The sequence below is a fragment of the Papaver somniferum genome, chromosome 3, assembly GCF_003573695.1.
Source record: "Papaver somniferum cultivar HN1 chromosome 3, ASM357369v1, whole genome shotgun sequence".
Classification (NCBI taxonomy): Eukaryota; Viridiplantae; Streptophyta; class Magnoliopsida; order Ranunculales; family Papaveraceae; genus Papaver; species Papaver somniferum.
The window spans coordinates 29,890,771-29,917,943 of record NC_039360.1 but is presented as its reverse complement, the minus strand read 5'-3'; the positions used below and the strand labels follow the sequence as shown (position 1 = coordinate 29,917,943).

General features: G+C 35.7%; 4 protein-coding genes across 4 annotated transcripts; 2 read left to right on the top strand and 2 right to left on the bottom strand.

Moving 5' to 3' along the window:
- Positions 1–13,038: 13,038 nt before the first annotated feature.
- Positions 13,039–14,186, bottom strand: LOC113361080 (late embryogenesis abundant protein 2-like). The gene is made up of 3 exons (XM_026604449.1): positions 14,048–14,186; positions 13,787–13,912; positions 13,039–13,296 (listed from the first exon to the last, which is right to left on the bottom strand). The coding sequence occupies exons 1-3, from the start codon at positions 14,117–14,119 to the stop codon at positions 13,180–13,182; spliced, it is 315 nt and encodes a 104-aa protein (XP_026460234.1). The 5' UTR covers positions 14,120–14,186; the 3' UTR covers positions 13,039–13,179.
- Positions 14,187–15,350: 1,164 nt separating this feature from the next.
- LOC113359227 lies at positions 15,351–16,043 on the bottom strand. The gene has a single exon (XM_026602895.1). It carries the CDS (start codon positions 16,041–16,043, stop codon positions 15,351–15,353), a length of 693 nt encoding a protein of 230 aa, XP_026458680.1.
- A 4,903-nt stretch (positions 16,044–20,946) lies between these two features.
- LOC113355704 lies at positions 20,947–24,264 on the top strand. Its single transcript, XM_026598629.1, has 3 exons — positions 20,947–21,153; positions 22,312–23,493; positions 24,042–24,264. Exon 2 carries the CDS (start codon positions 22,365–22,367, stop codon positions 23,427–23,429), a length of 1,065 nt encoding a protein of 354 aa, XP_026454414.1. The 5' UTR covers positions 20,947–21,153; positions 22,312–22,364; the 3' UTR covers positions 23,430–23,493; positions 24,042–24,264.
- Positions 24,265–25,212: 948 nt separating this feature from the next.
- Positions 25,213–26,753, top strand: LOC113361079. The gene has a single exon (XM_026604448.1). The coding sequence runs from the start codon at positions 25,348–25,350 to the stop codon at positions 26,299–26,301; it is 954 nt and encodes a 317-aa protein (XP_026460233.1). The 5' UTR covers positions 25,213–25,347; the 3' UTR covers positions 26,302–26,753.
- The last annotated feature ends 420 nt before the right edge of the window (positions 26,754–27,173 follow it).

The window sequence follows — 27,173 nt, the reverse complement described above, 5'->3', positions numbered from 1 at the left end:
TTTATCAAACTCTGTTTCTGCTGCTGCTGCACAGCTCAAGAACACGAAGAACATACAACGTACGAAAAACAGTCGCAGAACAGTGTCGTTGTTCAACAACAGAAGAGCAGTAACGTTTATATACAACAGTTAATCATTGTTCCTCTTTGTACCAGATATCTGTAACACTTTTACGCTGTTGCAAATCAGCTGCTTAACACCTTTCACTCTTTTAATCAACTTTTGAGCAACAAACATGTATTTTGAGCAAGTGATTAATATGAGGAGCTAAACCCCAACACTGGGATGACGGAGAAAGCCATAATTCATGCGTGTGGTAATTATATTTAATTCTTTTTATGACTTTTTGCATTAATTTAATCATTTTATGATTTTTCTTAATTAGTTGTGAAGTCGTATGATGATGTATGCTTGGTCTAAGTGCTTTTGATGCATCATGCTAGTGATTTACAGTTAATATTTTTAAAATCTATCCTAGAAAAGAATTAGAGTCAATAAACAAGAGATATAATTGTCTAAGAATTGATTTTTGAACCACATGATATGAGGTTTGGTGGAATCCTGAGTCTTAGTAATCTCTCGACATTGTGACAAACCTTGTGTATATATTTTCTTTATTTTTATTTTTTTTAATTTTTAATCTGAAATCAGTCTCAACAAGTCCGAGAAACGAACACTTTACTTACCACTACAAAATTACATCAACATCAACAAGGACTTCATCAATAAAGGTATGTGGTAATTGATTTCACTTGGATTCTTGTTCAATTATACCTTCTAATCTATCGAAACAAATGTTCACTCCATGGAACAATTCGTATGATGGTAAATGTACACTTATGTATATATACTTGAGGTTATTTGAGCCACGACTTTTGTGACAATAACTTCTATCCCAGGAAAGGTTCTCATGTTATAGTGAATGAGCCTACGAATTCAATGAGCCAACAATCACTCAATTCTGAGTTTTAACGATGAAGTTATGAGTGATTTACTAAAGTAACAGTTATAAATGTTGTTGTAACTGTTACAGTTCGTTAGTAGGAAACAATCCATGGACTGCTTGTAACGGTTCACGGACTTGGGCCGAATTACGTGACTAGACGTCTTTTTTAGTCAAATTGGTGATGTTTTCCTTATCTAGGAAAGATGGCTATTAATCCAAACATATTTGATTACCCTATTAAAGTGTTTGTGATAACTTTTAATTCCTGCATAAGTTAAAATGTGATTATTCACATAAATACAATATTCGCTAATTAATTATTTATTTAATTATTTTGGCAAGAGTTGTAACTTAGGAAAGACTCCCAAATTAGGAGAGTCTTGAAAAAGTAAAACAACTTTGCTTAGCTTTCAAGCTATCTTTCACTATAAATAAAGGGTTCGTGAGTGCTACACGTTTTTTATCCCCTTTCGAAAATTGGCGTAAGCTCATAAGGTTGTTTTCCATGTCTTCTGTTCATCTTGAACCAGAGTGAGATAAAAGTCTTTGTATTGGGGATCACAAAGCCGAGTTGGATTTAATCTTCGTGATTGATCATACAACTTGTAATCTAGGTTTTTCACTTCTTGTCTATTCTAAGGTCTTCTCTTCTAATATAATACCATTCGAGTTGTTGATCATAAACCCTAGATTTTGATAGACTTCAGTTTCCGATCGTTTACCAACACTTGTTAGTCGAAATCGGAAGCTAAAAAGAAAAACTTTGATTAAGGCATCTCGTAAAAATCCTTAAGAATTTTTAAACAAGATATCTCTAGATTTATTCTAGTTGTTTTTGTTGTAGAATTATTAGGGTTTTCTTAACTTGGAAATTGATCTTTGGAATCACCCAAGTTCACTTACGAAAATCAGGTTCATGGACTTCTTGTGAGTACGCATACTGATTGTAAGTTAAAACCCTAATCTACAAGTTTGTTTTGATTTCACTACTTTTTATTTGGTAGTTGTTCAAAACAAACAAAATATTTCCAAAACCTTGATTTCACTACTTTTTATTTGGTATTTGTGCAAACAAAAGATCGAATCGTGTTGTTGTATCTTCTAAAGAGAGCCTTGGGTTCTGCTAGAAGATTTACGAGAAGAATTCCTAAAGACAATTGGTGTTGTTCTAGGAGTTCTATAAGTGGTTGAATACAGCTGAAGTAGGTATTACATCTAGTATGAATAGGTAGTAGGAAATTGGTGCAACAACTTATAATCAGTGTGTGTTTATGCTGGACTAGGTCCCGAGGTTTTTTTGCTTTTGCGGTTTCCTCATTAACAAATTTTTTGGTGTCTGTGTTATTTCTTTTCTGCATTATATTTTATTTATATAATTGAAATAATACAGGTTGTACGTTAATCAATCATAGTTGTTAAATCCGACCTTGTTTGTTGGATAAGACTTGATTGATCTTGAACAATTGATTTTGTTATTTTCACATTGTTAGACCAGTCTGGACTAACCATGTTTCAAGTGGACACTGTGTTGAAATATTCCTTTAGTGATTGTATCTTAAAGAGGTTTATACACGGTGGATATTGAATAGGTTGTGATTAACACAAAAGATTTTGGTTCAAGAGTTTCACACTAAAATCAGGTTTACGGACTTGTTTCTGTTTAACTTTGATTGTGTTGAAATAGAGATATAACTATTTGATATACTTTCCTATAGATTGAGTCTGACTATATAGTTGATTTCAAGTATTTAATAAAGTCCTCTCAGATTTCCAAATGAATTGTTGGGTGTGGTTGTTAGATCCCCGCATTTTCACTAATCCCTCTTGTTTTTAGCTCATAAAGGTAACATAAGTTGTCCTATCTCCTTTAATGTCATCTCTAGTTCCTCTATAAGTTCCAATTCTATCTGGATTCTAGATTCTGGAGAAACTGATCACATGAAAAATTGTGCTCAGTTGTTTCAATCTTATCGACCATGTGCTGGTAATAAAAAATCAGGGTTGCAGATGGTTCATTTTCGGCTATAGCCGGTCGGTGTTGGATTTGTCCAACTTTCTCCTCAGTTAACTCTAGATAATGTCCTTCATGTTACTAAACTATCCTGTACTTTACTTTCTATCAATAAATTCACTCGTGAACTCAACTGTTGTGTTCGTTTTTATTAATCACACTGTGAATTCCAAGATCTAGTCTCGGGGAAGATGATTGGAAATGCTTAAAAGGTTGATGGACATTATAGATATGTGGATGGTTCGAAACCTGTGATCCCTGCTTATAGTTCTTGTTTTGAGTCTGTTTCAGTTTCCTTTGATCATGAAATAATGTTGTGGCACTTTCGACTAGGTCACCCTAGCTTTCATTATCTTAAACGATTGTTTCCGAGTCTGTTCATCAATAAAAATTCAGCTTTCTCTAATGTGAATTTTGTACTTTGGCTAAACATCATCAATCTTTTTACCCAATCCAACCATATAAACCTACCACGCCTTTCACTCTAATCCACAGTGATGTTTGGGGACCTTCACGAACACCGAATATTTCAGCAAAAACATGGTCTGTTACATTCATCGATGATCATACTAGACTAGGTTGGGTATTCTTGATGAAAGAAAAATATGAAGTAGCAACAACATTTTAGAACTTATACAACATGATTCAAACCCAATTCAACACAAACATTAAAATCTTTCATAGTGACAATGGAAGAGAATTCTCAAATAGTGTTTTTAGAGAAGTATTTCTTAGAGAAAGGCAATGCGTATAAAAGTTCATGCATCGATACACCTAAACAAAATGGAGTTACTGAACGAAATAATAAACACCTCTTAGAAGTGTCTCTAACTATTAGGTTCACCAACAATGTTCCAAAATACCTGTGGGGGGAATTCTATACTCACAACTATATATTTGATCAATCGTATGCCATCTAAAGTCCTCAATTTTGAAACACCATTAGCTGTTTTTCATCGTCACTTTCCAAATGATTGATTGTCCAGTGTTTTACCTGTTAAGATATTTGGTTGTACAGTTTATGTATTTGATAAATTCAACAACAACTTGATCCTAGAACCAAAAAAATGTGTTTTCATAGGAAATTCAACTACTCAAAAGGGTTACAAGTGCTATGACCCTATCTCTAAAAAGACCTATGTATCCTTTGATGTCAAATTCTCTGAACCTCATCCATATTTTAAATCTCATCTTCATGGGGAGAATATAGGAGAAGATTCAACTCTAGGGGGAGCCAAAAATCTAAATTCACCAGTGAAATTAACTGAGCTGTAAAATTTTGTTTTCCAGCTAGGTTTTGAAGATAAGTATGATAATGTAGGTCAATGTTCAAACCTAGATCTCAATTCTGTTGTAAACAATCAGCTAAACTAGAAAGATCTTCCTAACAGTTCAGAAAATCTTGCAACAAATTCTTCACCTTATCCTGAAATTGATCAGTCAAACACTTCACCAGTGCTTGAAAATAAGAGTTTAAGCTTATCCCCTAGTCAGCAAGATCCTACAAATTCTTTTATTGAACCAGAATCTTCAACAAAACACTTCGGAAAAATATATTCAAGAAGAAATCGTTACAAACAGAAAGAAGACACCATGAACCTCATACATTGCCATGAATTTGAACCTGGGCAAGCTCCAACCACGGTAAGTACTTCTCTATATCTCTCGTATCAATCACCTCAAGACAATACTCCATCATCTAATTCGAATGTCCATATTTCCAATAGAAAGGGTACTCGATCTTGCACAAGTCGTCTCTTATATCCTTTATCAAAGTTCGTTTCTTTTGAACGTCTTTCGTCTTTCTTTTCTTCCTTCACCTCTCATTTGTCAACTGTGGAGATTCCAAAGAATGTACAGTATGATCTACTAGTTCCAGAATGGAAAGACGCAACACATGAAGAGATGAATGCTCTTGAGAAGAATGGAACATGGGAAAAGGTTGATCTACCAAAGGGAAAATCGCTTGTTGAGTGTAAGTGGATGTTCACAATAAAGCACAAGTCTGATGGGAGTCTAGAAATATATAAGGCAAGGTTAGTTGCAAAGGGATTTACCCAGACTTACTGCGTCAACTACACTGAAACATTCGTTTCTGTTGCGAAATTGAATATTTTTCGGGTCCTCTTATCGATTGATATCAATCTTGATTAGCCATTATACCAGCTTGACATCAAGAACGCCTTCTTGAGTGGTGATCTCGAAGAAGTCTGCATGAAACCACCGCCAGGGTTTGAAGACAAGTTTGGCTCGAAAGTATGCAAGCTGAATAAAGCTCTTTACGGCCTAAAAGAATCTCCTAGGGCTTGGTTCGAAAGGTTTACCCAGGCATTTAAGAAACAAGGGTATTCTCAATCTCAGAGAGATCACACAATGTTTACAAGACACTTGAAGGAAGGGAAGGTAGCCGTGCTGATTGTGTATGTTGACGATATCATAATAACAAGTGATGATGTAAGTGAGCTGCAAAGTCTGAAGGAAGGATTAGCTAAGGAATTTGAAACCAAGGATTTGGGACCCTTGAAATATTTCCTAGGTATGAAAGTTGCAAGACCAAGTAATGGTATAGCAGTAACACAGCGAAAATATGTGTTGGATCTTCTTCACGAGATTGGTTTGAGTAGTTGTAAACCAGTTGATACACCCATTGATGCTAATAACAAACTTGGAGCTCATAAAGAAATTCAACCTGTGGACACAACTAGGTACCAGAGGCTGGTTGGGAAACTAATTTATTTGTCACATACTCGTCCTGATATTGCTTTCGTTTTTAGCCGAGTAAGCCAATTCATGCATTCTCCACAGAAAGAGCACTTGAATGCAGTTTACCGAATTATGAGATACTTGAAAGGCTCTCATGGACGAGGCTTCTTGATTAATAAGAATGATCAAAGAGGAATTGAAGCTTTTACTGATGCAGATTTGGATGGTTCTATTGAAGATAGAAGGTCAACTTCTGGTTATTGCACATATGTGTGGGGAAGTTTGGTTAATTGGAGGAGTAAGAAACAATGTTTGGTTACAAAAAGCAGTGCAAATGCTGAGTTTAGAGCCATGTCTAATGGAATATGTGAACTACTATGGTTGAAGTGAATTCTTGAAGAATTATCGGTGCCTATGAGTAGACCAATGAAGTTGTATTGCGACAACAAGGCAGCTATAAGCATTGCACTGAATCCAGTGCAACATTATAGAACAAAGTACATATAAATTGACAGACATTTCATAAAGCAGAAAATCGATAGTGGAGTGATATGTTTACCGTTTATGCCAACTGCTCAACTAACATCAGATATTCTCACAAAGGAATTATTCAAGCCAGTTTTTGAGTATTTAATAAGCAAGTTGGGCATGACTGATATCTATGCACCAACTTGAGAGGGAATGTAGAAAACTTTGAATAAGTCTTCTTAGGAGATTAGGATTATCTAGTTTGCACTTATTTCTCTGAATAGTTGTTTTACTTTTTCATAGGAAGTCTGTTAGGGTAACAATATGTTGCCTATATATGTTCTAGTTGAGCTTCTAAAAATAAGAAAGTGTTTTTTTTTCCTGATACCTTTCAATAATGAAGATACTTGAATGCACCTTTTTAATTGTTGGAGTTTGAATTCGCCACAGTCACCCTTTAATGAAAAGCATACTTAATATTGTTGAATGAACAAAATTAGTGAAATGTATAATTATCAATGGTTGTGATAGTTGCAATTATCAATGTATTTGATAACCGGAATTATCATTGTATGTAGTGAAATGCATTGTATTTCTATTCCTTTCGCATTGGACTGGAAATATAGTGAAATACAGAATTATCAATGGCGGTGATAGTTTCAAATATCATTATCAATGGCGGTGATAGTTGCAATTATTATTATTATTATATTTGATTTGAAAACCGGAATTGTCACTATATGTAGTGAAATGCATTGTATTTCTATTTCTTTCACATTGGACTAGAAATATAGTGAAATGCAGAATTATCAATAGTGGTGATTGTTTCAATTATCATTATCAATGGCGGTGATAGTTTTAATTATCATTATATTTGATTTGAAAACCGGAATTATCACCATATGTGATAGTTGGAATTATCACAGTCTGCCTTGGAAACTAGTATGATACTACGAAGCTAAACTGAAAAGTCGTTCAGCATGTTTAAATTGTTGCTTTATATAACAGTTCTGCGTAACCAATTAAACTTGCTGATGAATTGAATTCATAAACGGAGTTTTTGAAGTCGTTTAACATAAATGCAGATAAATTGTAGATAACACGTGTAACGAATTCTGCATGTTGAAACCAAGGTTTGAAAAACGGCCGTTTTTTCCGAAAAAACGTCCGTTATAACGCTCACGCCCATATACCGTGCCCGTGAGGTTCACCAACACGCTTACCTAAATAACACCGATAAATAGGAAAAAATGGCGTTATTTAGACCCGTTATAACCGTTTTCACACCTGTGATTACCGTTTTTCTAAAATTAATATTTCAGTTTTTTTCTTCTAAATAACATTTTAACACACGTTTTTTACACCGTATTTTCCGTTTTCATACCGGTTAAACCCGTTTTTAAGGAAAAAAAATTTGAGTTGGAGAAATTCTTATACAATTTTTAATTTCAAACTTACAACTAAAATTTCATAAATAATCATTAAACACTTCAAATTTTATAAACTTACAATAAGTAACCTAGTGACAGTAGTGCTTGAAATTTTAAACTTAGACAAACCAACTTGTACCGGCATTTTTTTTCGACTTATTCAAGTATTTTCTGTTTTCTCGACGATTCTCAGTTGATTCCTCCTCCTCTTCCTCCGCCTCATATTGGTTCGCGTAATGCATTTGGCTGTCGTAGTTAACAATATCGTCATCTTCATAACCATAGTCTTCTTCCTCATTATCATTATGATTATCTACTTCATTATTGATATTAATATTGGAATTATACTCTTCATTAATTCCTCGGGTATCTTCTTCTGGACGATCTTCAGTGTAATGAGAATTGTATATGGGACTTTCATTTTCATGACCTTGTGTATTGTCTCCAAATGTTAGGTTACCAAAGTCATAAACAAAGTTACTCACTGGCAACCTTTGATATGAGATTTCAACTTCTGGATCATGCCATTCGTATGGTGGAGGGAGAGGCTCTGGATTATTAGTTGCTTCCTCTTCCAATTCATTTAACCAATGTTCTTCCTGAGGTAAAACTGGTGTTTCATCATCCCCTGCTATCCAATCAAGCATATTTTCATCTGTCAGCAGGCTATGAACATCGTGGACATCGATGTTCTGTCGCTTTGCTTTACCTTGAACTCTTTGCTGCTCCAATCTTAAATTGTACTGAACATATACCAAATCGTTTATTCTTGACGAAACTAAACGGTTGCGTAGTTTGGTGTGAATTCTTTCAAACACACTCCAATTCCTCTCGGATCCAGACGATGTGTTTGTCTGGCTTAGTATCTTTACCGCGATCCTATGGAGTGATGGAAACTGAGCACCGTATGACAACCACCAGCTTACAGGATCACCTTGCAGAGCAGCCAATCTTGCTGATGGTGATGCAAATTGGCCTTGCATCATTTGCATTCTTCCCGCCTAAAAATATCAAAAACTGTGAATAGAAATTCATATAATTACGAAATTAATTGTTAATAAAAATTCACACCTCTAGCATGCATGTCGCTTGTTCTTGAGGGCTACTAATCATTTTTGATATAATTCACTGAGACAAATTTGGGGCTGAGAAATTTCATTGTTGATGAGATTGGCTGCTGGGTTGTAGATATAATATGGATTCAGAAAATGCGCTGCAGCATGAAGAGGAGAACTCAACTGATCTTTCCATCGTCGGTTAATCACACCTATAATAGAATTATTTCGAGTTTTACCCAAACCCCTTTCTATAGTTTCCACACATGTAGCAAGTGCATGAAACAAATAACCCATGGTAGGTTTATCTGAATCCAAGAAACGGATCATTTTCAATAAAGGACCAACCATCATGCATGCATTTTGGCATGTGTGCCAAAACATCTCATTCAAAATAATGTTTTTCACATCTTTAGCCGTACGAGTTTTTCCTTCTGGCGAGTTCACAAATTCTTGGTCTACAAAAAGACTCTCGATTGCATTACGTTGATCAATGATACTTTTGATTGCGATAAAATTTGTCGCAAACCTTGTTAAGCCAGGGCGCAATAGATTGCGTCCCCCAGAATGTTGTCTGAATCTAGCAAGAACCCAACCATGATTATAAATAAATTTACTGATTTTTCTAGCTTCTGAAATCACACCTTTAACAAAGGGGAACTTTTCAGTATCTTCCAACATTAAATCCAACACATGAGCTGCACAAGGTACCCAAAAAAATGTACCATACTCTATGGCCAATCTCATACCTATTAAAACAAAATGAGAAATGAATTAATAATATATAAAAATAAACAACTGTAATTAAATTAAGTTGTAATAGTTACCTGCGGCTTTGAATTGGGATCCTTGATCAGTTACTATTTGAACAATATTTGTCGGACCAATATCTTCTATAACCGGTCTGAACAAACTCATCAAATACTCTGTTGTCAACCGATTATGCTCGATGTCAACGCTTTTCAAAAATGTTGTCCCATGGCCACTGTAAACTAAGAAGTTTACAATCGTATGGTTATTTTTGTTTTTCCAACCATCTGACATGAGTGTACACCCATACTCTCTCCAATAATTTCGTTGGACCGACACCACATCCTTCTGAATCCTTTGTTTTTCCTGCCTTAATAATGGGTTCGACAACTTATAGAAGACGGAGCTCTGTATGATTTTCCGAAATTTGCAACTGCATTGAATGCCTCGTGGTACTGAGTTGAGTTGGCCACATTGAAGGGAATATCATTAGCATAGAAAAAACGTCCAACAGAAGAATCAACTTTTTCCCGACATGTTTTACTTCTCCCAAAATTCGCCATGCTAGGTTGAGAATCCCTATTAGTATTATATTGTCCTCCCATATCTACAGACATCCTAGGTGCTTGGTGTGGTGTACGCATTGAAGAACTAGGTATGTCCATAGAGGCCTGGACGCTGTGATGTACCTTCTCCGGCATTAGTATTCTTACTTTTTCGTCCAAAAAGGTTCTTCAACTTCGATAACCCGCCCATTTTCTTTTGTGTTACCGGCGCTTGTTCTTCTTCATCTATATCATGCACAGGGTTCCACGGTTCATTTTCATACATATCTTGAATTTCTGTATCTTCATATTCAGTTTCTGGTACTCCGTTTTTTGCTTTGTTTCTGTCTTGCACCCATACTTTTGCTAAATTTTTAATCTCAGGTGGCACATGCATGCAGGGAGTAATTGTACCTCTTTGTTGTGCCAAATGCATTTTGAAACGCGAAATTCCCGCAGACACTTCTTTTTCACAAAAATTACACTTCAACTTTTTACCATCACTCATTACAGTACAATATGCATGAAAAACATCTCGTTTTGCAGATGTTGATCCTTCCATTATATTCTGTAAGTAGGAAATTTCACATAGCAATAAGTGACATATATAAATACAAGTTAAGTGGACATATTCCATCAATATAAAAATGGTTAGAGTAGCATTATAATTAGAAATCACAAGTTGCATTAGTCATTTACTCAACTTGAATATTAAAAGTTGAAATTAAGGATCGTGTAGCCTCTCATTTTTTCATGATTGAGAACAGGAATACAAACATACCATACATCAATTCATCATGCCATTTTTTTTATAAAGAAACAATGATTTTTTACGTGCCAACTGATTCAAGTTGATGGACTATTTAATTATGAATATTAACATTTATTAAAACATTTCTTAAATAAATGATAATAAAATGAACAAAAAATCTATATTTCTTAAAACATTTCTTAGATAAAAATGAAACATTTATTAAGTAAATATACGTGAATAGAATGAAACATTTCTTCACTTAACATTTCTTAAATATTTCTCAAACATCACGAAAGAAAAAAACATCGATATTTCTCAAACATCTATATTCACTACTCTAACATCATGAAAGAAAAAAACGATAATAAATAAATTAATAACGTATTAATAAATTATATCTCTAATTGAATGAAAAATCTACAAAAAATAATTAATATTACCTCTTAAACTTGTATTTGAGAAATTCAAAATGTAAAGCATTCCTTTGAGCAAGAAGCAGAGAACCAGAGAACCAGAGGTATTGATTTCATTTCAATTCTCTTCTTGTCATTTTAAAGCATTCCTTTGGTCAAGAAGACATAATAGCTAGCAAATCGAAATATTCTTGAAACATTTGGAATCTCGTTGCATGCGTATATAAGCACAGGCTAGCTATGTCTTTGATCATGAAACCAACTACTCTTTTTACTTTTTTGTTTTTGTTTTATTTCTTTAACTTTTGAGTCTGAACTCTAAAGTACAGACCACATGTAGCATATACTGTACACACCTCCAAATGCAAAAGAAAAAGATAAATTGACTCCCTGACTTCCCTCTCTCACTCTCTTTTTCTCTAGCTAGTCTCTGACTCTCTTCCTGTTGCATTCCTTGTTGGTTAGTCTTGTAGCAAGTAGCTAAGAGCCTAGGAGTATTATTTGACAACAAAGTTTTGACTGCTTTTGAATCCGAATATGCATTATTGAAATATTGGGGAATGCATTGAACTATTCGAGTGACAACTTGAACATATCAAGTGGATAGTGATAGTATGCGTGTATAAATATTGTCGGTAGACGATAACTACAATGCATTGTTATAAGTCATAGACTTAGGGTTGTGAATTTTACTAGATATCCATAAATTTGTATGTTAAAAACCCATAAACAAATAAATAAAAAATCAAATAAATAAATTAAACCAAAAAAAATGAAAAAACGTAGTAACAACGTTATTTAGACCCGTTGTAACCGTTTTCACAGCTGTAATTACCGTTACATAGGAAATTTAGATCACAAATTATTTATTTTTCTTATTTAACCGTTATCACACCCGTTATTTTAAAAAAATGTCAAAAAAACGCGTTTTATTCCTATATAACGCGTTTTTGACCCAAAACGTGCTCACATCCGTCAAAACACGTTATAACGGTCATGCTTAGTACCTGTGACCTGGGCCGTGACCCGTTTCTCGAACCTTGGTTGAAACTGTTACTACACATAACTAACAAATGAACCTAAAGATTTCACTTTAAATTCGCTTTGGTCATACTAGTACTAAAAAAACGCCCATAAAAATGCCATGACTAATAACCGATTTTCAATGGATGTTTATTTACATTTTTTTTAATAATACATGATGAATAAAGGTTATGTAAGTCCATCTAAAAGTGTGAAAGTCAAAATTTAATCTTTTTTTTCCTTGAGTCTTTTCATCTTTCTTGCTCAGATTTGGTCATTTTGGACCAGATCTGAGCAAAGATTATTTTTTTTTTCTTTCAATTATTTTAGGTAATAGTTTGTTGAATAAGATGTTTTTACATCATTTCTTGTGTCGTTTGACATATTTCTTCGCCGTTTTGAGGCGATTTTTCTTCGTTGTGCGGCGAGTTCTTCAATCTTTAATGGCTGGTTCGTGGCTTGCTACTCTTGATTAAAAAACATCAACGATTCGATCTATAAGTTTATGGGCAAAACATTCATTCCTTTCAGGAACATCTCTTTTCAAGGAAGAATACAATCAAATCAAATGGCCGGAATTATTTCCGGAATAAACCATCATCTCTCCCTTATACATAATAAAAAATTGAGTATCCCTGTTGTTTATTGTTCTTTCTCTTCGCGATCTACTTGATCTTAAACTACTAATCTGAACCGTACATCTTATATATTGGGTTACGAATATACACCATCTTAATGATAGGTTTTTAAAAGAGAAAGAGTTCAAACTTGATTCGTCCGAAATTTCCACTATTAAAAATTACCAAACAAGGTTATTGGCTAAACTTCTTTCCATTAAGAAAAATGCTGCAAACTAGAAAATAAAAAATTAATTAACTAATTTGGATTTTAATGCCAAAAGGTCCAAGTTTGAATAAATAAATCAATGAGAAACCACCTCCATTGCATTCCATTTATATAACCAACCCTACAAAACTTTTATTAATCACTAACTAACAAATAAACAAACACCAATTTAAAGTTTTAAATTCCAAAATTCATAATCATCAGATTCTCATATAATTCTCACTAGTCTCCCTCACTACATCTTGTGAGAAGGGTTGCTGGAGGTGTTGGTGTTAGAAGTGTTATTCATTCCAAGAGTATTCTTCACAGCATCAGCTGCCCCTTGTGCCAAGTTCTTCATTTGTTCCCCAGACTGCAATACAAAAACATCACACCATAATCATTACTGAGAAGAAACCACTAGTCCAAATATTATATTCAACATTGCTAATAGGGGTACTGTTTACTGGAAGGGTATCAAATCTTATAAAAAGACAAATAAAATAGTATTTTGGCCTATATAAAATTTGATACCTTTCCCGATAAACTGGTATCCCATTTGATACCTTTCCTGATAAACTGGTATCCCATTTAGTAGCGATGCAAATATTAAAGATCGATAATAGACCGATAACATAGCAGTAGATGGTGGCAGAGCCAGCATTGAATGCACGAAGATGCAAATAATACGCTGTGTGAACAAATAATGTACAGTATATGGGGTTTGTGTGAGAATAATACCCCAATATATAGATTTTGAGAGTCACCTGTCACCGGTCACTAACAAATACTGACTACGGTGTTCGCGATTAATCAATAGTTCATAATTAGCGTCTAGATCAGTTCTAGTTGCTATGGTTTACCTGTTGAAGGAAACCTGCAGCTTGATCCTTAGTCTCTTGGGAGGATTGGTTTGCGATTTGAGATGCTTTGTCTTGGGCTGTCCTTGGAGCAATGGAAGCCTCCTCAATCAACTCATCCTTCTTCATCTATCTATACAATGATGATAATAAAACAACGTGAACAAATTGCAAATAAAATCACCAAAATAAAATATTCAAGCCAGCTGCATTTAAAAATCCAGCTTATTTGAGATGCATATTGGAAATTTCAGCAAGAAAAACCTGAGCTTGACCAACAACGTCTTGGCCAGCCTTATTGTGTCTCATATCCGGACCACCACGATGTCCTTCCATACTTCTTCTCTTTATTCTTCCGGTCACAAACTTTTAAGTTCAATAGACAAGTTTTTAACTGTAAAAGAAAATCAATATCTGATGCTTTCAATTTTGATGCCAGATGGGGATTTTTATATATACGTTAGTCTGAAATTGCGCCTTTGGTCTGGACACATGGCTGATAGATTGTGGGCAAGACACGAGAAGGAAGAAGCACCCTTTTGAATAGGAATGTTTGAACTATTCATATGATTAATTAGTTGTCAATTAATTATCAACTTTCTGTTGAAGTGTTCGTAGGACTAGGAGGTGCTTTTGTTGATTTATTGCTCAAGTTTTTGCAAGTCCCCCTGGCATTTTTAGCACGTCAGATGAGTGTAAATGCTTGCAAATGTGGTCGTTGCTGTTTTTGTTACGTTCACGTAAACTGAACTTGTTCAGTCATCCTGTATAGAAAATCGACAGCTATTCAAAACATATATTCAGAATAAATAATTATATTAAACATGATATATGCTCCTGACATGATTCCTGCCTGATAACGAGATTCTAATAATTGGAGTTAGACTTGTTGAGATTAAAAAAACAAAAGAACTCCTGAGCGAATCCTAGATAATTATGGAGTAATTAGCTCAAACATATCATGTTCAAATGTCGGCATCATGGGTTTGGGAACACACGATTTGGTGAGCCTGGTACAGCCACATGCTTGATTCGTCACCTTTCGACACCTTAATGCATTTCCACCATGGTTTGTTAACCGTTTAATCACAGTCCGAGCTATATCTAACATCCATTAACATGTAAAATAACGAGTATAATTTTTCTGACTCGAAAACGAATAGAAATTCTTCCGCAAAAATGATCTTGTTTTGCTTTTCAAAAGATCATTCCCAAATTATACTAAGTATTTAAGTTTTCTAAACTCAATTAAAAAATAAAATTTCAAGTAGGTTGAAAGCCTTTGTATTGACCTCTTTAGAACTCTTTTTCTTTTTTTTTGTTCTTTTTTTAAAGAAAAAAGCACAAAGATCGTCATTGAAAGAGGCCCAGAGACAGAGTTACACAATACATGATATTTTCTCCAACTCAATCTTAGCACTGACACACAGTAAGATTAACACACCATTTCCTACAACAAAGATTGTTCCTAGCAAACTTGGCAAGCAAATCTGCCACTTGATTACATTTCATATTCCTAAAGCAAGCAACAACACTTCCTACGCAAAGAATTAGATGCTGACATTCTCTAATAATTACCATCTTCCCAAGGAAAGATATTGCAATGACCATTTATGTTGTCCATAACTTTTTTGTTATCACCTTCCACTATAACATTCTTCAGTTGAAGCTGATATATCCATTGGAGAGCTTTTAAGGCTGCAACAGCTTCTGCTTGGGCAATATCCCCTGCTCTTTCTACCATTGTCCAGGCTTCCACCAATTGACCTGCAAAATCTTTGATAATTAGAACAATTCCAGCAATATTACTACCAGGTAGAACAGAAGCATCAATATTGATTTTTAGCCATCCTCTTTGGGGAGGGTTCCATCTGTTTATGTTAGTTCTGCTTCTTTCAGTTATATTAGGATTACTACATAACACCTGCAACTGGTTTAGATGATTGTTAGTTTGAATTTTATTTTCCTTGCAATAATCTCTAATTCTGTGTGTTAGGCTATTAATAGAGCTTCTTTTGTTGTCGAACACCAGTTCACATCTTGCCTTCCATGTAAACCGCAGAGTCATCACAATGAGATTAATGGTTGTCTGCTTCTTGAAGTTTATGCTTAAATCTGTATTACTCCAAGATTTTACCCAGTGCTTTATGTCTTGAACACTGTCTAATTCTTGAGAAATATCTTGAGATATAGCATTCCAAACACTCCTCGCAAAGGTGCACTTAATGAGTATATGAGTGATAGATTCCTCTCCATACATGCATCTTTTACAGCTCCTATCTTGGACTTGAGAATGTCTGGCCAATCTTTGATTAGAGGGAAGAATATGTTGAGCTAATTTCCATAAGAACAATTGACATTTATGAGGAATTTTGAGATGCCATAAACCAAGCCAAAATTTGGCTTCTTCTTACTTATTTCTCAGATTTTGATTGTGCTCACAAAGAATTGCTTTATAAGGTGAGTTAACTGTGAAATTCCCACTGCTAGTCAGAGACCATTGAATTTTATCTTCATGTTGAGTAGATGGCCTGATATTTAAAACTTTTTCCACCTGATCTTGAGTGAAGTAGTTTTGGAGAAGATCCACATTCCAGCTTTTTGTGTGACTGTCAAAGAAATCAACAATTTTCATATGCAGAGGGATATCTTCTCAATCATTGAAATTTTGCTGGACTTGCTGAGATGTATATCCGTGGATCCAGTTGTCTCTGAAAGCATAGACTTTTTTGCCATCTCCAATCATCCATATATGAAATTTTTTGACCCATTCTAGGCCTTTGCAGATGCTCTTCCAAATTACAATGCCCTTGTCAGTGATATCATCTTGAAGGATGTTGTCATGTTTGAAGTATCTAGCTTCTAGAATGAAGGCCCATTCTTTATCTTTTTTCTGAGTAAGCCTCCAGGCCAGTTTGGTGATAGCTGCTTCATTGTATGCCTTTAAGTTTTTGAAGCCAAGACCTCCCCATCTTTTGGGAATGGAAATAGCACTCCAAGAAATGAAGTATAGCCCTTTTACATTGCTCTTGTTCCACCATTACTTTCTTTTAGTAGCTTCTAATTGATTTATTGTTGTTTGAGGGAGAATGAAGCAGCCCATCTGAAATTGGGCTATGGAGTTTGTAACAGATAAAATTTGTGTGCTTATGCCTGCCCGATTGACCATACCAGCTTGCCATTGATGTAGCCTTTTCTGCATCTTTTATTGGATGTTGCTGAAAGCATTTTGTTTTTGCTCTGCCAATGAATAGGTTTATTCCCAAGTACTTTTCCTCAAGAGGCATTAAGTTCATTCCAATCACTTGACATACATCAATTTTTAAATCATCACTGAGTCTCTTGCTGAAGTGTAGGCTAGATTTATTTAGGTTAACCATTTTCCCTGAGACTGTGCAAAATTCTTGGATAACAGTTTTGAGGCTTTCAACGGAACTTCTCTTTGCAGTGGAGAATAAAATGCAGTCATCAGCAAAGAATAAGTGAGAAACTGGGATACCTCCTCTGGCAGAGTAAACTGGGCTGATGTTCTTTTTCTCTACTTCATGTTGTATCATTCTACTGAGTCCTTCCATGCAGATGATGAAGAGATAGGGTGATAGACTGTCACCTTGTCTTAGTCCTCTGGTTGGAATCATAGTTTCAATTGGCGAGCCATTGAGAAGTATAGATATTGTTGTAGTTGAGATGCACCGATTTACTAGTTGACACCATCTTTTACTGAAACCCAATTTCTCCAAAATTTTGATGACAAATTTCCATTCCATCCTATCAAAAGCTTTTGACATATCAAGCTTGACTGCTACTGCACCATGATAAAATTTTGTGTTCTTCATGTGATTAAAAATTTCATATGCAATGATGGTGTTATCCATTATGTTCCTGCCAGGAACATAAGCTGCTTGCCATGGGGAGGTGATTTTATGAAGAACTTGTTTGAGTCTGTTGGTCATAATTTTTGAAATAATTTTATAAGATATGTTGCATAAGCTTATTGGCCTGAAATCAGCTGGGGTTTGAATGTCGTTGTTTTTTGGAATGAGGGTTTGGAATGTGCGGTTGAGTTCTTTGAGAAGTTTACCATTTTTGAAGAATTCCTGCACCATGTTGATTATGTCTTGTCCAAAAATTTCCCAATTTCGTTGTAAAAACCTGCTTGGAAGCCATCTGGCCCTGGAGCAGACCGTGACTTTATCTGGAAAACACGGTTCTTAATCTCTTGGGAGTTTTGGATGGCAATGAGGTTACTATTTTCTTCAACTGAGATGCAGGGACTGATGAGGTTCATAATCTCTTGATCTTCATCAGGATTAGATGTGGTGGTTATTCCTTGAAAATGGTCCAGCAGAATTCTTGAGATATCTTCTCTTGAGTTCTTCCATTCCCCCTCAGCATTCTTTAGAGAGTGAATTTGGTTGCACCTTCTTCTATAGTTAGATTTGGTTGCTGAAATCATTTGGTGTACAAGAATCCTCTTTTTTGGAATTAAAGTGATGAAATAACAATTAAGCCTTCAATCCATAGATCCATACCTGTGAAAGTCATTAAACATTCTCATGAAGTCCTCTTTTATGATGCTCCAACAACTTTTATAGAACTCAGACGAGAAGCCATCAGGCCCAGGCGATTTGTTGCATCCCATCTTCTTTATTACTTCCCATACTTCTTTTTCAGAAAAATTCCTTTCCAACCACAACTTACTATCGTCTTCAATCTGTGCAAAGTAAAGAAGATCCAAAGAAACGTAAGAATTGTTTTGAGACGAAAACAAATTTACATAATATTTCCTAATTTCTTCTTTTATCACCGACTGATCGGAGCAGTCCACCCCATCAACCTGAAGCTTAGCAATAGTATTCATTTTCTTCCTTGCGCTAGCAATTCTATGAAAATAACTAGTATTAACATCCCCCATCTAAACCCATTTTGCTTCGCCCTAAGTTGCCACTTCCTTGCTTCCAGGTTCTCCACAGTTTTTAACTTGAGTTTGCTTTGAAGTCTAATCTCATACTGCTCAGGCCGTAAAGCATCTTGCTATTCTAAAAGGTTCAACTCACTTATTTGATCAGTTAGAATCTTCTTCTCCCTCTTCACAAAACCAAATTAATGCATTCCCCAGGACTTGATAATTGTTTCCCCCAAATATATGACCGGTCTTTAATATATGGAGAAGAGAATGGAAGGGTAATAATGAGTGATCTTCAAAACTACCCAAAGCAAAAATCCATGAATGTGGATCACAAGGAGTTTATATTCGTTATCTAGGAGATTTAAAATGCTTTCTAACGATTTAAAGTTTATAAATATTCGTGGTATGGTTTGAGAGATAAATCATATCTAAATTTTACTAGTAATTATTCACAAGGGTATAATTGTATAAATTACTTAAAAATTCTCCTCTCTCCTCCTTGTCTTAAGAATATTGCAAACTACAACTAAGTCATTTAATTTGGGACGAAGGGAGTATTTCTCTGCACATTAAAAACATAGCCAAAATAAAAACTTGGTGTGGATATTTAAAACACAACTACCCTCAATTGGGTAAGTCACTTTATTGAAATTCTGGTCATAATTTTTCCAAATCCAATAATTGTGAATGCTATTTATCTCAAACTTACTCAAATTGCACTAACAAGATATAAAGAAATTAGATTCTAATTATTTCTTGTTTAGCCTATTAACTTTTAAAGTACTGTATCAACTTTTTATATTTTTCAAATAACACCCTATAAGGTTTAAAACTATTTAACCCCGAGTCTGTGTGTAGTTTCAATTCATAATAGTGTGTTAGTTACTTAGTTCAGTCCCAAAACTTGAAAAATGGTTAGTAAGTGCCTCTTATCAAGAACAAACCGGTAAAAAAAAGAAATTAAATATTCTTTCAGACAATTGAATTAGAATCTTCGGAAGGAGGAACACAATTTTCACAGACAACAAAAGAGTATGATTATGTCAGGGCCCTTCTATTGCTGAAGGCTATTATTACTAGTACTATCTCGTCTTTCCTTTTTTTTTTTTGTTGCTCTTCTCGAACACAGTTTTCAGGAGTTTAAGTCAAACTCAACAGAAAATTCTTACCGTTTATTATTTTTATTTTACTTTGAATGATTTTTTTTTACTTAGTCATTAGCCGTTCCAATAGACTAGGAGAACCGGTAGCAGTCAGTTTCGATTCTACTTGATTCAGTATTGGAAACACTTATATATGGTGTAACCAGTTCTCTTCAAGATACATAACTGAATACTTTGAGTGTTAATAAAATCTCTTGATTCTCATATCTTCTTCTTATTATTTATATTGTATGAGTGTGTGGTGGATACTAACAAGAGTTGGATTCTCTTTTGATTAATAAATTCTTTTTATCAATCAAAAAAGATTTATATTTGGATTAATAAAGAATTTGGTGATGAAAAGAAAGTTTAGCTTATTACATGAGAATTGACCATGAAGAGAGACCCTACCCTTCCGGTCTTCCTCTTTGTAATCGTGAGTTTTATTCCTTAAAAAGTAAAGATTTAGATGGTTATAATCGGGTGAAATGTATAGTCTAGATTGTCTGAATCTGGAGAACGAAGCCAATATCACATGTTAATAAGAAGGAAGTTATATCGAAGAGTGTTGAGTTTGGAACTTCGATTATTGGTATTTTTGTATTGCAATAACATCTGCCCAAACCAAATTTATCGAGAATAAAAAGATTAAAAAAAATCCAGAAAATAAGAAAAATAAAACAAAAATGTCATATGGATTACGAACAAGGAAAAATTAAACACCATATGGACTATGGACACCGTGAACCGGGAAACATCATCTAACGCATCATAGTGTCCATATAATGTCCACATACTGGTGGCCACAAGGCATTTATTAAAAATGGGGAATAAAAGGAAAAAAAGCTCTTTAAAATCCATCGGGCAACCCAAACATAGCAAAAGAATGTGATGTGACGGCAGTGAAAAAGCCCATACGGTGAACTTTTACCATAACCTAACAAACGGTGAAAAATCACAAGGTAAACTCCACCTCCTTAATCGAACCAATCTCCACCACTCTATCCAAAATTACAGCCGACTTTAAATTTTAAACATTTTCGAAAGAGGGTAGCCCACGTCAGCTATAGGATACCCCCGTTATTTATTACAGCGCCCAATTTTCTGTAAAGTATAAACATGGCTTAAGAGATAGCTTAGCTTACGAGCATTTCTCTCTCTCTCTTTGAAGGAACCCTAGAGAAGACGAAGAAGAAGATAAAGGAGAAGGAGATGTCACTCTTTCTCTCTCACCGACTTAAATTATTTGGAGGAGAAGGACTTTATTTATTTATTTATTGATTGATCTTCTTCATCATCATCGAAGGAGGTTGATTTTGGTATTACTCCGATCATTTTTTATTTTTTTTTGAAAGTTAGATCTTACCAAATTTCTAGGTTTGTTGATTCTTATTTTTGCTTCAGTAATCATCATCGCTTGTTTGTTGTGTGCGTTATGGGGTTATTGAGTAATCTATTGTTTTTTGTATTAGGGTTTTGATTTGAGGTTATGTTGGTTCGATTTGTTTGTATTTTTGGATGTTAGAATGAGAAATTGATTTGGTTTAATGGGTATTGAGTTGTTTTATTTATTTATTTTTTAAGAATTGATGTGACATTAGGGGTGATTTTATTCTTCTATATCCAATTGATGTTAGTGGGATATATAGTGGCGTTGTAAATTCGTAGGTCTATTGTCATGATGATTACTGGATTGAGATTGGGAGACCCATTTTTGATACTTAGTTTTCGGTTTAAGTGTTAATCTTGTAAGTAATGATAGATTGATTGGGAAGAGTAATTGTATGGGTCTTTCGCAGAGAGTCATTTCAGTAAGACAAAGTAGGGGAGTGACAATGGGGTATGCGAGATTGGTTTCTGCATTTTCAGCCTTGTGAATGTTGAGAGTAGTATAGTGGTGTGATAAATTCGTGGGTCTTGTTCAATTTAAGTGTGTTAATGCGCAGAAGGTCATCTTAGTAATGGGTTATGGGTGATTGATTGATTGATTGAGTACATTCTGTGGGTCTTGTGCAGAAGGTTACCTTAGTAAGAGAAGTAGAGGAAGGATTAGTACCTATGAGTTCTTGGGCGTGGCAGAAAAATTAATATTGTGGAGAATTATGAAATGGGTCCAAAAGCTGTTGTACTTGCTTCTTTCTTTTGTGATGTGTGGTGAGGAAGGATCGCTGAGTGAATGAAATTCTTAAGATGCTTGATTGTTTTGCATGCAAGTATGTAGCTAGTGTTGGTAGTATGTTCAGATGATAGTTTTTTTTTTTTTTTTTTTTTTGAGATACTGATTGTTGGCTATATGGATATTTAGTTAGGACTAGTTTTACTGGATCTCGTCTTGTAAGTGAGCCTCATTGCACTTTAGTTCTTATCAGGATCTTTCGTTCTTCTTACCAGTTTATATTTCAGATTCCGAATGTAGTGTAGTTTCTGATAATTGATATCTAATTTACATTGCTTCTTCACCGTTCATGACGTCTTAGGCCTTCAGCACGAATCGTATTTGAAGACATCAGGTTGGCTTAAACATCTTACAATGCCAAAGGATAGGAAAGATCACTCGCTGCCAAAGGCATCTCCTTACTGCAGTTCTGGCCGTACCTTGCGGTCTTCATCCAAAAGACCTATAGATCGTGTGGAGGATATAAAGGAATGGGAAGAAGCTAGGTGCCCTGTGTGCATGGAGCACCCTCATAATGCTGTTCTACTTTTATGTTCCTTCCACGAGAAGGGGTGTCGTCCTTACATGTGTGATACAAGCTACCGGCATTCAAACTGTCTCGACCAGTTCCGGAAGGCATCTGATGAAGCACCAACAACTTCACCTGCAGAAGTTCCACAGTCTAGCTCTACAAATATGGTTATTCCAGAAGCAATTATTGAGGATCCACAGGAAGAATCGAGCAGTGAAGGGACTCCACCTCCACCCACTTTAGCTTGTGAGACGAAGATACCCTTAAAGCTTTCATGCCCCCTCTGTCGAGGCCAGGTCAATGGGTGGGTAATTGTGGAACGTGCTCGTCACTTCATGAATGCTAAGGCAAGGAGTTGTGCTTGCGAGACGTGTGAGTTCAATGGGAATTATGCTGATCTCAGGAAGCATGCAAGGCTCAAGCATCCCCTTGTGCGGCCAACGGCAGCAGATCCACAGAGGCAGCATGATTGGAGAATGTTAGAGAGAGAAAGGGATCTCGGAGATGTGCTTAGTACAATTCAGTCTGCGTTTGGAGAGGATAGAGGTGATGATAGTATTATGATTCCTGCCAATGGTGGATTGCTTAGTGTCCTTATCTTTTTTAGGGTTTCTTCGCATGGCTCTTTACCTGAGTCGGGAGGCAGCACCACCACCGCTGCTACTACCAATGGCGGTATGCGGTCTAATCCTTCCAGATCCAGAGTGCCGACTAGGAGCCGAAGGAGAACATCATCATCAATATTACCTCTTTGGGGGGAGAACTTTGAGGCAGAAAGTAGGTCCAACACAGAAAGTAGGTCCAATACAAGAGATGGGGAAAGTGGTTCGGCAGATGGCACACCAGCACCAGGTTCATGGCGGTTTCTAGAACGAAACCGGTATACAGCATCAGATGATGAGTCCTGACAAAGACCTTTAGATGCTTATGTCCCGTCGTTGCTGGTTCGGGTCAGATCTTTTGATTTCAGTGGTAAGCATCATACTTTATATTCCCATTCTTAGCATGAGATGCAGGGTCCAATGCCAAGATGTATATTCTGTTGAGATACTATTAATTCAGTTTGTTCTCATAGCACCATACCACATATAACTGATTGAATTCACATGATTCTGTATACCCTAGTTGTAGAATTGGAATAACTAGGTTAAATAGAAGTAAATGTTGTGTTGTTGTTGAATACCTTCCTGGTGTTGTCCAACTGGATCTATTTTCACCCCAAGAATATAGTGCTATATAGTTCTTTCTTTCTTCTAAATTATGTTGTCCATTATGTTGTTATGCTGCTCTTATTGGTGATACCTAATTCAGAAATTGGAAGTACAAATTGTGCTGCTTCTATACATATCTGAACTCGAATCAGAATTTACTCATGGTCTACATATGCACATATATATGATTTTAACTTGTAGATTATGAAGCTAAAATTCCAACATATACTTTTGTTTGCTCATTGTTTTACTTCAAACATTATAAGAATAGTTCTATTCTGAAAACTTTCTTGTTATGTTGTTTCCCAGGTGATACTGAAGGGGGAAATAGTTGCAAGTTTTCTCGCTTGTTCGTCCTAATTTGTTCAGCTGAGTGTCAGGCAGTTCGGCTCGCAGTCAAACAATGGTAGTAGTATATGTATAGCAGTTATTTCTTTTCCATATATGTAAAACCTAGCAAAGCAAGTAAACAATTGAAATGCCTGTAGTTTGAACCTCCATTTCTTAAATTGATTTTTATTTTCTTGGGTTATTTCTACTGCCTCTCTATTTCCCTTTACATTAATATAAGCGTCGATTGAAGCTTTATGATGGTTATATGATAGTACGTACCACTCTGTTGAGCCTTAATTTAGGAAGATTCATTATTAATGCGGTAGTGCCCACTACGGTTTACATTTAGCATATAATAGTAGCATGAAAGAGCTATGAAGCCCTTCTTTATAGTTCACACCAAGCAGCTATAACAATTGAAAAGAGGAAAATGGTGTAGTGGGAACGAGGATCTGCTGTTGTTTCTCGGGGGCTGCATGTCTCCTCCCTAAAATAGTAGACGATAAAGACTCGACTCTTATGGTTTTAAGGCACCTCCAAAACCTTCAATCAAGCAAAAAGTGTGGCCTTCTGTATAGGTTCACAGGCTGCTGTGAATCATATGGTTTTAAGGCACCTCCAAAACCTTCAATCAAGCAAAAAGTGTGGCCTTCTGTATAGGTTCACAGGCTGCTGTGAATCACAACTAAAGCGCAGAAAAATTTACATCCATTGATTGTTCGAGTCGTTGCCCACCATTCTCTGCAGGAAACCATTTAGCGCACGCAAAACCATTGCACACTTTGTGCTTTAAACCTTCACACTCATATCGCTCGGCTTAGTTAACTCCATCTGCAAGCCGATGCAGATATGGACTTGAAGGCAAAGCTCGAGTTCGAGTGAGCTAAGAGATACAGAACACACAGTCAGAGAAGAACCATCAAGTAATGTTCAGGCTTGGGTTAGGGACACAGAGGCAGAACCATTATAATTTTTCCTTATAAAAGAACAGCTAGGAGCTAGCCAATTCCATGCGCCTTACACACCACAGCACATTTGCAGGCCTGTATAATAATTAATAATATCCGCATTCCTCAACCAACGGAACAAACCACACAAACCTTAAAAAAGACAACAGCAAAACTTCTAAATAATTACTTTCCATTTTATTTATTTTTTCTTTCACATTATTTTTCTCTTTGGATTAAGAAGAATCAACCTTGTTTCTACCGACCCATCAGGATAAATTCTCAGACACCATCAAAACCACCAAAAACCTCTCCTTGTTCTCCATGTTTAAGCCATGATCAAAACCGCCAGCCTCTCCAGTATCTCCAACACCACCACTACAAAACCATTCATCCTAAGAATCTTCATTTTCTCTGTTGTTCTTTCTATAAGCATTCTTTCTTTCCTCCTCTTCCTCCAATCTCCTCATCATCTTCCGTATAAAAAAACTATCACCCCTCCTAATACAACCCCCACCCCCAGCACAACCACATATTTCTCCTCTAGAAAATCATTCTCTCAGGACACCACAACGCCACCCACCACCTCCACCACCAACGAAAACAACAAGCATAACAACGAGGACATCATCGACACCAACAACGACAACAACAACAAAAATGGTGCAGCTAACGACGTGGAAGGCCTTCGAACACGACCAGGGTACGAATCCTACGAAAAATACGTACAACGGCAACTCGACAAAACCTTAAACCCAAAACTTAGAAAGGTATGGATAACAAGAGATTGGGATCGCAAAGTGAACGTTTTCTCAAAATTCTTTTCGGACTTGATAGGAAAAAAGCTTCTTTCAAACGATTCAAAAGCTTTGTGTATCGGTGCCCGAGTTGGGCAAGAAGTTGCGGCATTAAAACGAGTTGGTGTTCCTAACTCGGTGGGTATTGATTTAGTGCCTTACCCTCCATTAGTAATGAAAGGAGATTTTCATGATCAACCGTTCGATAACAATACGTTCGATTTCGAATTCTCCAATGTGTTTGATCATGCATTGTATCCATCTAAGTTTGTCAGAGAAATTGAACGTACGTTAAAGCCTGGTGGTATTTGTGTTTTGCATGTCGCGGTATCGCGGCGGGCTGATAAGTATTCTGCAAATGATTTGTTCAGTGTGGCTCCTTTGATGAAGTTGTTTGAAGAATCTGAAGTTGTACGGGTGAAAAATGTTGATGGGTTCGGTTTGGATACTGAGGTTGTTTTCAGGAAAAAGATCAAGAGCCAGTGGCCTTGATTCTGAATGCGCTAAGTTTGTTCTTCATTTTGAATTTATTTTTATAATTGTGGATTTGTTGCCGGATTTTTCAAGATACAAGCGATAGCCGATGGTGTTTTTTGACGGAGAAAGCAATTTTAATGGGTAAAAGCGAGAGAAGTCGAGCAGTGCTTCCAACACGTTGAATGACAAGAAAGGGACTATTTTGTTGTCATCGGAGGATCTGCCATCAATGAGCAGCCGAGAATACGCGTGCATTTTTTAGTATGTCAGCCTCCATTTTTTGTTTTCCATTGTTGTTATTTTCTTGCAATTTTTTGTATTTTGATTTTGATTTGGTGATATTCCAATTAATAGACACACTGATACATAAAGAAACATGTGGTGGTATACAAGGAACTAGATAGTCTATGAATGGAAGACAATTTGATAACGCAATTCTTACTAATTTTGTAAAGATTTTTGCGAAATTTTGAGTTAAATTTTGATTGTTCTTACAGTACAATAGATTGATTGATTTTTGATGGGTATGGAATGTTTCTCTGTGTCCATATTAAAGCTTCTTTTAGGTAACCGTCCCTCTGTTCGTATGGATTATATTTAATCTTTTGGAAGTCCAAGGATTTCAATGTTATCTAAAACTACCGGTAATTATTTGGGGTTGATATGTTTGTTCATGTTGGGTGCAATAATCAAAAACAAAGGAAAAAATCAAATAAGCAAAAGTTATTGATACTTAACTCCTTTATAATGGAAGTGATCGATTTGATGAAACGGACGAGCTCCCCAGATCTTCGTAACAACAACAAGGAAAAACTTTGGAAAAACAGAGTGAGTCACGTGTTCAACACGTTGTCCTTAAGACATTAGTGCCCGGATACACTCAAGAA

Bases quoted from the DNA above. Each gene is read 5' to 3' on its own strand.
- LOC113361080 (XM_026604449.1), bottom strand. From the start codon at position 14,119: ATGGAAGGACATCGTGGTGGTCCGGATATGAGACACAATAAGGCTGGC. The intron at 13,913-14,047 runs GTTTTTCTTGCT...TTGTATAGATAG, and splicing joins ACGTTGTTGGTCAAGCTCAG to ATGAAGAAGGATGAGTTGAT. The intron at 13,297-13,786 runs GTAAACCATAGC...TTTGTATTGCAG, and splicing joins CTGCAGGTTTCCTTCAACAG to TCTGGGGAACAAATGAAGAA.
- LOC113361079 (XM_026604448.1), top strand. From the start codon at position 25,348: ATGATCAAAACCGCCAGCCTCTCCAGTATCTCCAACACCACCACTACA.
- LOC113355704 (XM_026598629.1), top strand. From the start codon at position 22,365: ATGCCAAAGGATAGGAAAGATCACTCGCTGCCAAAGGCATCTCCTTAC.
- LOC113359227 (XM_026602895.1), bottom strand. From the start codon at position 16,043: ATGTATGGAGAGGAATCTATCACTCATATACTCATTAAGTGCACCTTT.